The sequence below is a fragment of the Oryzias latipes genome, chromosome 4 (assembly GCF_002234675.1).
Source record: "Oryzias latipes chromosome 4, ASM223467v1".
Lineage (NCBI taxonomy): Eukaryota > Metazoa > Chordata > Actinopteri > Beloniformes > Adrianichthyidae > Oryzias > Oryzias latipes.
In genome coordinates, this window is record NC_019862.2 from 7,052,661 (window position 1) to 7,061,868 (window position 9,208).

The 9,208-nt window shown below is 40.3% G+C and overlaps 2 protein-coding genes across 3 annotated transcripts; one reads left to right on the plus strand and one right to left on the minus strand.

Moving 5' to 3' along the window:
* Positions 1–280: 280 nt before the first annotated feature.
* rex1bd (required for excision 1-B domain containing) lies at positions 281–5,768 on the plus strand. Its single transcript, XM_023954101.1, has 5 exons — positions 281–422; positions 1,903–1,985; positions 3,619–3,823; positions 5,186–5,274; positions 5,374–5,768. The coding sequence occupies exons 1-5, from the start codon at positions 420–422 to the stop codon at positions 5,444–5,446; spliced, it is 453 nt and encodes a 150-aa protein (XP_023809869.1). The 5' UTR covers positions 281–419; the 3' UTR covers positions 5,447–5,768.
* A 294-nt stretch (positions 5,769–6,062) lies between these two features.
* On the minus strand, positions 6,063–8,966 carry atp5f1d (ATP synthase F1 subunit delta). 2 transcript variants are annotated; one of them, XM_023954100.1, is made up of 5 exons: positions 8,698–8,966; positions 7,897–8,050; positions 7,590–7,678; positions 6,245–6,405; positions 6,063–6,165 (listed from the first exon to the last, which is right to left on the minus strand). In XM_023954100.1, exons 1-4 carry the CDS (start codon positions 8,815–8,817, stop codon positions 6,283–6,285), a joined length of 486 nt encoding a protein of 161 aa, XP_023809868.1. In that variant the 5' UTR covers positions 8,818–8,966; the 3' UTR covers positions 6,063–6,165; positions 6,245–6,282. The 2 variants fall into 2 exon arrangements, with proteins under 2 accessions (XP_023809868.1, XP_023809867.1); XM_023954099.1 differs by having other exon boundaries at positions 6,241–6,405; positions 8,698–8,962.
* Between the last annotated feature and the right edge of the window lie 242 nt (positions 8,967–9,208).

The window sequence follows — 9,208 nt, forward strand, 5'->3', positions numbered from 1 at the left end:
GATTTTTTTTTTGTCTTACCTCATCGGTCTTGGTCAAACCTGAACTTTTCTCGGCAAAGTGTCTTTACTTTATTTGAGAGATGGACCATTATTATTTATACAAAATTACATTTTTATGTTCATCTAAATTTTAAAATGCAATCATATTTAAATATTTCCCCTTTTTCAACTTAACAATTCACATGTAAATGACATGTAAAAAAATATTCACTTACTCATCCAAATAGTTGAGTTCATGATCCAACTTTGGGGGGTGTTTTACTTTGAAGGCCAAACTTGTTCACGACATGTTGTTGTCACTTCCGGGTAAAGTAGCATTGAGCTAATCCGGAACTGAAGTGAATAAAAGTGTAGATCATAAACCTGTTATGCCACTACTGTAGAAAGTAGACGGCGGTGTTGATCTCTGGGGGAGAATCATGGTAAGTTTTATTTTTAAACTTTACTAATAATATAAAACTAAATGTCACGTGGTATTGTGAAGCTGCTAGCTGTATGCTAAGCTAAGTCTGAAGAGAGAAAGATGGAAGTCTGAAACATCCTTTCTGTTTGTTTCTTTGTTGAACTGGAAACATACAGAGAGAGCACATTTCAATATTTACTAATTACCAGTTAAATAATCAACCTTTCACAAACAAATTCTCCTCTCCTAGAAAAAAATGTACGTTCCCTACATACTCTGTACTTTTTGTGGAACTCCAGAAAAAACGACTTTTTCTTAGTGAATATATAGATGATGAAAAGAACATTTGTTTCATATTTCAGGTAGCAAGGGGATTTTTTTTCCAGCTGTGAGCAGTTTAGTGTGAAATATAATTTTGTGGAAGACAAACTGGTTTATACAAAAATCCTCCAAGCTATTCCATTGGAATATATTGATCTAATAAAAGGTACACTGTCACATCAACCAATTATTATCACAAGAAACATCAATATTAGATTAAAAAAAGAGTTAAAATCAATGAATAAGAGGGACCTTTAACTGCATATATAATCTTAATAAAATAATCTTTAAGATATATTTAATCCAGATATAGTAAATAAATTAAGAACTTTATATTTAAAATCCCGTATTTTTTCCTATTATTTAAGAAACTCATTTTAAAATACTAAATTACATCTACATATCTACAGAACCTTTAAGATTAGTATATAATATCAATTATATAATGTGTATGTTTTGTGAAAAACCAAAACAAAACATTGAAACCACGCAACATTTGTGTTCCTTTTGGCCCCAAATACAAATAGTTCAGAACTACAAAATTGGCTAAAAATATGTCTCCCAAACTACCAACATTTTTATTAAACAACAACATAGTTGGCATCGTGTTAGAAAATAAAATAGAAGAAACTTGCATACAAAATTAGGATTTTTGTTGTCACTCAAAGATTTTGTCGTATTTGTGATGTCACGCTATGTCTTGTTCAGTTTAGTTCCATGTTTTGTAATCTTATTATTCAAGAAAAAAGACCCCAACAGGAAATGTATATAAATGTATATAAAATCCTTAAAGTATCACATATGCAAAAAATGTACACAATATGTTAAAAAAAATCCAAATGGATGGGACTTTATATGTTTGGGGAAATTTATAAGGATTTGTATATTAAAATGTTGTAAATAGTTTGACCCTTAAACATATAACAACATTTGTTTTGTTTATCTTTTTTTTTAAATTTTGTTTTCAATATAACCTTAAAAAAGCCTTGCATTAAGAAATCTGTCATTATTTTGTTTTTTTCATGATCTGTTGCTCTGTCACTGTTTTTTTCTGGCTGCAGTGACCAACTTTTTGTTCCTTTTCTGCATGTTAAGCCCCGTTCTGTCATGTTCAATCGTTCAATAATATCAAAACAGAGTCTGCAGATCAGCTGAGAGGATGTGCGTCACTCTTGCAGGTCTCCACAGATTTTCCTGCAGTGATCCAGAGGTTCTACCATCTTCAGTCTGAGAGGGTGGAGACATACCGTCTCTTTGAGGAGTAAGTTCAGCTTCACGAGGCGCCAACACTTTCTGCCGCTTCCGATGTTTTCTGAAATAAAAGTCAACTTTTCCTCTTTTAGATCAATTACAATTAACAAAATTATTCCTAATTGCTTAATGTCAGAATAATCAGACTGGGAGTTCTTTTTGACAAGTTTTAATTACTTTTATCCATGTCATAAATGTACATACATTTCATTAGTATTTGGTACTATTACCTTTAAACTGCAGTACTTGGGTCAAGCGTCTTGGATTTCCTTCCACAAGCTTCTGGCAAGATTTGGTTGGAATTTTGGTCCACTCCTCCTGACAGAACATACCAGTACTGGTATGAAGCGCATTGAGACGACTATTGTTATAATGTTGGGCTATAGAAATAAAACTGAATTGAATAGAACTGGTGTAACTGAGCCAAGTTTGTAGGTCACCTTGCATGTACGCACCTTTTCAGCTCTGACCTTAAATGTTCAATTGGATTTAGATCTGGGCTCCGTGATGGCCACTCCAGCAGAACATTGACTTTGTTGTCCTGAAGCCACTTTGTAACCAGTTTGGCGGTCAGCATGCTTCAGGTCGTTGTCTATTTGGAAGATCCAAGCTTCAACTTTCTGGCTGATGTCTTCAGTTGTTGCTTCAATATTTCCACATACTGTTTTTTCCCTTATGATGCCATCTATTTTGGGAAGTGCATCAGTCCCTCCAGCAGCAAAACAACCCCACAACATGACACTACCACCCCCATGCTTTACAATTGGGATGACGGCTTTTTCCTCCAAACATAACGATGGTCAAGTCTTTTTCCTTGTGTGCATTAGCAAACTTAAATCTGGCTATTCTTTGTTTCTTTTGGAGTGATGGTTTCTTCCTGGCAGGTTAGCCTTTCAGTCCATGTCTGTACAGTTCTCGTTTCACTGTTGATAATGACACATTCTTACCATCTTCACAACATCTTTTGCCTTCGTCCTTGCGTTGTTCTGGACATGTTGGACCAAAGTACGTTCATCGGGGACACAGAACCCGGCTCCTTCTTGAGCGATGCGATGGTGTTTATACTTGTCTGAACAGATGAACGTGGCGCCTTCAGGCATCTGGAACTTCCATCCAAGGATGAGCCAGACTTGAGCAAATCCACAATTGTCATCCTAACATCTTGACTGATTTCTTTTGACTGTCCCATGATGTTTGACAAACAAGCAAGTGTGTTTGAAATGCGCCCTAATTAATACATATCCACAGGTGTGTTTCTAATTGACTCAAATGCTGTCAATAAACGTATCAGAAGCTTCCCACCAAGAGATGACATCATCATCTGGGGTTTCCCAAATTGTTTAAAGGCATAGTGATCTTAGCGCATTGAACCTTTTGACTTTGATAAAAGTGATTAAAAAAATCCCCCCCCCCCCCCCCCCCCGTCTCATTCTTCGGACATCTAGCATAAATAATTTTGTTAATTGTAATTGACCTAAAACAGGAAAAGTTGACTTTCTAGACGGTGAGAAAAAAAAGCACGTGTGTTTTTATGTGGTGCGTGTAAATTTCTAGTTTCACCTGTAAACATTGACAGTCAGTAGAGAGTTGCTCTCCATTTTTTTGCTGTGTTATTTCAGTTGTTTTGTTATTTTTCCTCCCAGGGGACACGAGGCCTACCTTAAGACGGGGCCCCATTATGACTTTGAGCACTACAAGCAGCTGGTCCATGAGATCACACAGGCCTTCAGCGGCATTTCCAAGGAGCTTCTGGAGATCAAGGACCGGCTACTCCACCAGTTTGACCGAGCAGATCTTTCTGAGCACATAGAGAGGCTACAGAGCAAAGAGAAGGAGAAACTTCAGCTGGTAGGTGAACGCCCAGAAAACGGGACGTATGAACAACGCTGACAGCTCTTTGAACATTTTCATCCATTTTGATGAGAACGTGGAGGAATTAAGAAAAGATTTTTTTACTTACCTGTAATTCAGGAAAAACTGAATGTTTTTGTCTAAATGAGTAATTAGTTAATTACTAATCTTCATGTTTGTTGTTATGTTTGCCAAATCTTTGTGAAAAACTCTCGCGGGATCACCATCACGTGACTTTAAAAGATGTTTGTTTTCTCAAAACTGTTTTGATCACTTTATTCAATGTCGATGTTTAACCACAAGAGGGCAGTGTCCTCTAAGATATTAAAAAGGATGCACGTCTGAATGCGCAGTCCCCTACACAAACAGCCTTTTAAAAAGAACTCAAAATGCTTGAAAAGGTCTCCAGACTTTGCAGAAACAGCAGTTTGGAGCTGAAAAGGCTGACTGGGAACCAACATTTTCTTTCTTTGACCTGACAGCTTTTATTTTTCTAAATATCTGTTAGACTTTTTAAATTTGAAAGGAAGGGTTGTTTTCTGTTTTTCTACAAAAAAAACCCCAAAACCTTCTCATTCGTACATTTTTAGGGTTTTTTTTCTCAGCTGTTTCACAACAGTTAATGCATATTTTCTTGCTTTTTACATTTCCATCATATAAAACTATAGTTTCATTTTTGAAGCTCCTGATCTTATCTTCTGATATTATATTGAATATGAATATAAACTGTTCTGTAAAAATACAGTTATTTACATAAAACACAAGTTTAGTTTTCGTTTGGTTTGTGCCAAAATATCTCAGACTTTCTGGTTTGTTGAAGCTCAGACATTTTGAAAATCGTTTCTAAGCTTCGTGTCGAAACATCAACATTTTTCTGATAAAATTCCATGTTTAAATGTTCCAAAGCTCCGCTCTGCTGACGGCCTTCACTGCATTGTCGCACATGCAGAACATTTTCGGAGGCATTTTTATGCTCTCAATTTCATGCACTATTTTAAAGGGCCAGACTTTGGACATGCCCTTCAGATCATCTTCTGTTTCTTTCTGGGTTGTGTTGCGTCTCGAGCCGTCAGCTGGAGGTTGTTTTTTTCCACATAAAGTTCTTCTTCTTCAGTTTTATTTTGTCGGCTTTTGAGTCAATAGAACAAAATGATTTTCATTGTGTTGATTTATTTGCCGAGTCAGCCGCCCATCGATTGTTTTTTTTAAATCTCCAATCTTAACCGGAAAAGCTTTGCCCGTCTTTTTGAGTCCAGATGTTTTTTTGCCTTTGACCTCCAAACTGTAAAAGGAGGCGGAGCTTAATGCTGGTTTGTGTGCTAAACGTTCTCCCACCCCGCTGTAAATCTTCTCTGAAAGACCGCCGAGCTGCAGCTCCTGAGGCAGCGCGCCCAGGATCACCCGGAGGACGACGGCTGTCAGGACCAGATCCAGGAGATCAAGCACAGGTGAGAACAGCGGGTTTCCCATGGTAGCGCCCTGGACCGCGCAGCACCAACCTGTTCACGCAGAAGATCGCCTGTGTCTTTCCTTCATTCTGTGAGCAGGATCATCAAGAACAGAGAAGCTCTGAGTGACATCATGCAGGACTTTAAGTACGATTCAGAGGAGAGCGGATGACGACCGACCGACCAGAAACCTGCAGGAGGCTCCCCATCCCTACACCTGATGATCTGCTGAAGCTCCTCCCCCTCCCTGCTTCTCTACACATAGCTCCTCCCTCTCTCTGCAAATCTATAAGAGCTCCTCCTACTGTCACTGAAACTATGAAAAAAAAAAAACACCAGACATGTTTGTTCTCTTATGACATGAACAGTTTGTAACTTAAAATATTTTTTTGGTTTACTTTAATTGTATTTTAAAATAGAAAAAAATCTTTGTTTTTTTTCAGAATAAAAGCCTGATAAACAACTCAATACTTTGAGGTTTATCAAAATACTAAGCAAACTGTTGATGCTTAAAACAACTAAATCCATTACAAAAATTAAGTTCTATTATAATTCTAGTAAATCTCCAGAAGACCATGAAAAAAGTGTCTTTTCTGTGGCTGCAGTCGTGCTGGACTGAAGGAGCATATCTCAATTTCCGCCACATTCCCAGAAACTCAACATTTCAACACAATATCTGAATTTTAGACATCATGAAATAGTAAATCCAGATTTTCTAAAGGCGGCGGCTGGATTCGGATTTTCATAACCACTGAAACCATCTTTGAACGAGACAACAGCACAGATCATCGTTTGTTTCCAAATAAATTTATTTTTGACTTCATCCACTATACAAAGAAAGGAACCCTCTCTCAGAGGCGGTCGACTTTCACAATCCCTCAGAAAGATGACCTGAAAAAAAGACCAGAAGATGTCCTGAGAGGTCAGAAATCCACACGTTCTGTCGCAGTAAACCAGCGCTGGTACCAACTCTGCCGGCCGGCCACACGGTGAGGTCGTAGCGCAGCTCTACTCCAGAGCTTTGACGATGGCCTCGTTGGCCTCGATGTTGATCTGGACTTCAGCCCTCGCAGCCTCGTCGCTCGTCCCAGCCAGGTCAGCTTGGGCCTTCTCCAGATTGGCTTTGGCCGCCTTCAAAGAAAAAATACAAAGGTCATGAAAGGGTCCATCCCCTCATTGAAACTTTATTTTGAAGTTTGCAGTAATCCTCAGCTAAACTCAAAACCCCAGAAGGAGAACAAATACATGAAGGTTGAAATAGAATTCACTGTCACAGGCTGATTTAAAGGTGCTGGAGCCTCTTCCTCCTTATTAACAGGGTGGGGTTAGACGTCCTTTCTTACTATAGATGATAGAAAGACGCAGTTGGAAGAAGAAAAGAGTTATTTGTTGATTTAAGGTCGTTTTCAGAGACGCAGAAGTGCATTTCTGCAGAGCTGACCTCACCAGGATCTCAGCTGCAGATCAGACGATCATCAGTGGAGAAGATCGGTCCAGACTAACACCTCTCTACAGTCACTACAGTGTTTAAGTGGACGGATGAGTGACTGTTTGACTGAGGAGAGGATGGAAAGGACCATAAAAATGTCTAGATAATTGTGAGGAAAACACTAGAAAAAGGTTGAGAGGACTGTCAAATGTATACAGAACTGCACGATTCATTGGTGTCACTATCAGACCAGAGAGGAGCTTCATGATGATTTGAAGGAGCACATGAGGAGGAGGCAGATTAGGGCAGCTGAAAGGCAAAGAAGTAATCAGACTACAGCCCCCTCCCCAGAATGAGGTTTCTGCTGACAGAGGAAGGGGCTCCACAGGTGTGGTTCTCTTCAGAGTCCAGGTTCGGTCTCACGGCTTGAACCGCTGTGATGCACATGATGCATGCATGATACCCACTAAGGCTGCACCATCAATGTTGCTATGACGATGAGAGTTACCCGTAAACGAAAAGCACCCAAACGCATCATTTCCACCCAATGAGCACCGTTGTATTGAAATAAAAGTCAACAAAAACTCTCCTGCGGGTCAAGTCAAGAGGAGGCGGCTAAGAACCTGAACGTCAGGGAAACGGCGACCTGCCTTTTTGTCCAAAACGAAAATGGAAGTCAGTTCAGAACAGTGTGGGCTGTTAGTGTTTGGGCTTTTATTAAAACATGTTTCCTCTCTCTCCGCCCTGAGTGAGGGGCGGAGGCATAGAGGACCACCAGGTGTCACAGTAACCATTTACCGCAGTTTATCCCAGCCTACACGCATCCCACAGGCTGATGTCGCCATGAAGATCAAATCTGGGTTTATTGTGAGGGTCGGATGCTCACCGCAACGTCCAGCTGGTCCAGAGGGACAGCTTCCTCTGCCAGCAGCTGTACTGAAGAATCAACGTTGACCGTTACAGAGCCGCTGCTGACTGCAAGCATAATACACACACAAAACAACACACATTTGGGTCAGTCTGAATGCAAACTGTCACCGCAAGCGTTTTTCATTATCCCAAAAACATGACACCGATTGTAATGAAGTCTATTTTCATACAAATCTGCAGAATGGGAGTAAAAAAGCACCAACTTGCTTTCCTTTTACACTCAAAGACCACTGGAATCTCGTTTGATCTGAGAGAATTCTTACCAAAGTATTTAGCCGAGGTGCCGTCCTCATTGAAGACCGTGACAACACCGGGCCGGAGCACCTGCAGGGTGGGAACGTGGGCAGGAAGGATGCCAAACGCACCTGTGAGCGTTGGGACGTCTACCTGTTTCACACTGGCTTCTTTGAAGAACACCTGCAGCACCAGACGAAAACCACACGTTTTCACGTTGAACTGAATCTACCACACGTTGCCTTGGTAACACACGGCTTTTCCAAATAAAAGGTCACTCAGCTGATGATGTTTAGCTGTGCTAAACTCAAATAAAATAAAACACTATTTTTGTCAGGTTTCTCACTGACATAAGCAAACATGTGAGACTCCAGAGAGTTTAACACTGTTGTGCAGTGATTAGTCAAAGAAGATTTTTGAAAATTAAGTTCAATGAATGAAATAAATCCATGAACCTCAAGGTTACACTTCTGTGGTGCTGCAGAGAAACCAGTTCTTTTTAAGTTTTCTGTTGAGGTTATAAAATTTGCGCCAGAATTCAGAGCATAACGTAATGCAAAGATCAACCACCGTCAGGACGCGAGACTAAAGAAAACTGTTTTGCTCCTCAAAGGCAGAGCAGATGCTAGGCTAACAGCTAAGCTAACGGCTAACATCCTCTCATTGATCTGCACGTGAGCTAACAACGTTTATGCACTAAACAACAAAGCAGCTTCTGGTTCCAAACTGCGCGTTGTGGGTCATTTAGCGCAAACATTTGGCACAGCCTCTGCAGTCCGCTGGTTAGCTAGCCGGGCCTGCGAAAGCCTCCGCGGCGGTCCCAGCAGTACCTGTGAAGGGGAAGCGAACGTGAAGGACATCTGCGGCGCACCGGAGGAGGCGACCTCTGCGTAGGAGCGGACCGACCGCAGAAGCGGAGCGGTCCGGCGGAGGAACCTTGCTGCCATCATGTCTGAAAAAAGAGGATTCCGATGTGAAAGTCAACGACAGACAAACCGCCGGCGTCAACTCAGCCCGTGTGCCAGACAGGACAAGGACGATGTCAGGCTACCCATGAGGCTTTGCGCCAACGCAAAGCAAACAGGGAAGCGTAGTTTACTGGATGACTTAGTGAGTTAGTTAGTTAGTTTTAAGTCTTCATGAGTATTTTTCATAAATATTAGACTTTTTACATGTTCTGTGTTTCTTGTATTACAGACGTACAGCCCAATTTTTTGTCTTAAGCAGGAAAAAGAAAATTCTCTGCCTGTCATTTCGACATTTTTAATAATAAAATGATTTAAATCGTAATTCTTAAGCTTTACAGATTCACTACTACATTTTCTTGGTATATTAAAATTT

What these genes read in the sequence shown, in the direction of transcription:
- rex1bd (XM_023954101.1), top strand. An exon ending in ACATACCGTCTCTTTGAGGA is followed by an intron (nt 1,986 to 3,618) that starts GTAAGTTCAGCT and finishes TTTTCCTCCCAG; the next exon opens with GGGACACGAGGCCTACCTTA. An exon ending in AGAAGGAGAAACTTCAGCTG is followed by an intron (nt 3,824 to 5,185) that starts GTAGGTGAACGC and finishes CTTCTCTGAAAG; the next exon opens with ACCGCCGAGCTGCAGCTCCT.
- atp5f1d (XM_023954100.1), bottom strand. Translation starts at nt 8,817, where the DNA reads ATGATGGCAGCAAGGTTCCTCCGCCGGACCGCTCCGCTTCTGCGGTCG. An exon ending in CGTTCGCTTCCCCTTCACAG is followed by an intron (nt 8,051 to 8,697) that starts GTACTGCTGGGA and finishes CTGGTGCTGCAG; the next exon opens with GTGTTCTTCAAAGAAGCCAG. An exon ending in CACCTCGGCTAAATACTTTG is followed by an intron (nt 7,679 to 7,896) that starts GTAAGAATTCTC and finishes TTATGCTTGCAG; the next exon opens with TCAGCAGCGGCTCTGTAACG.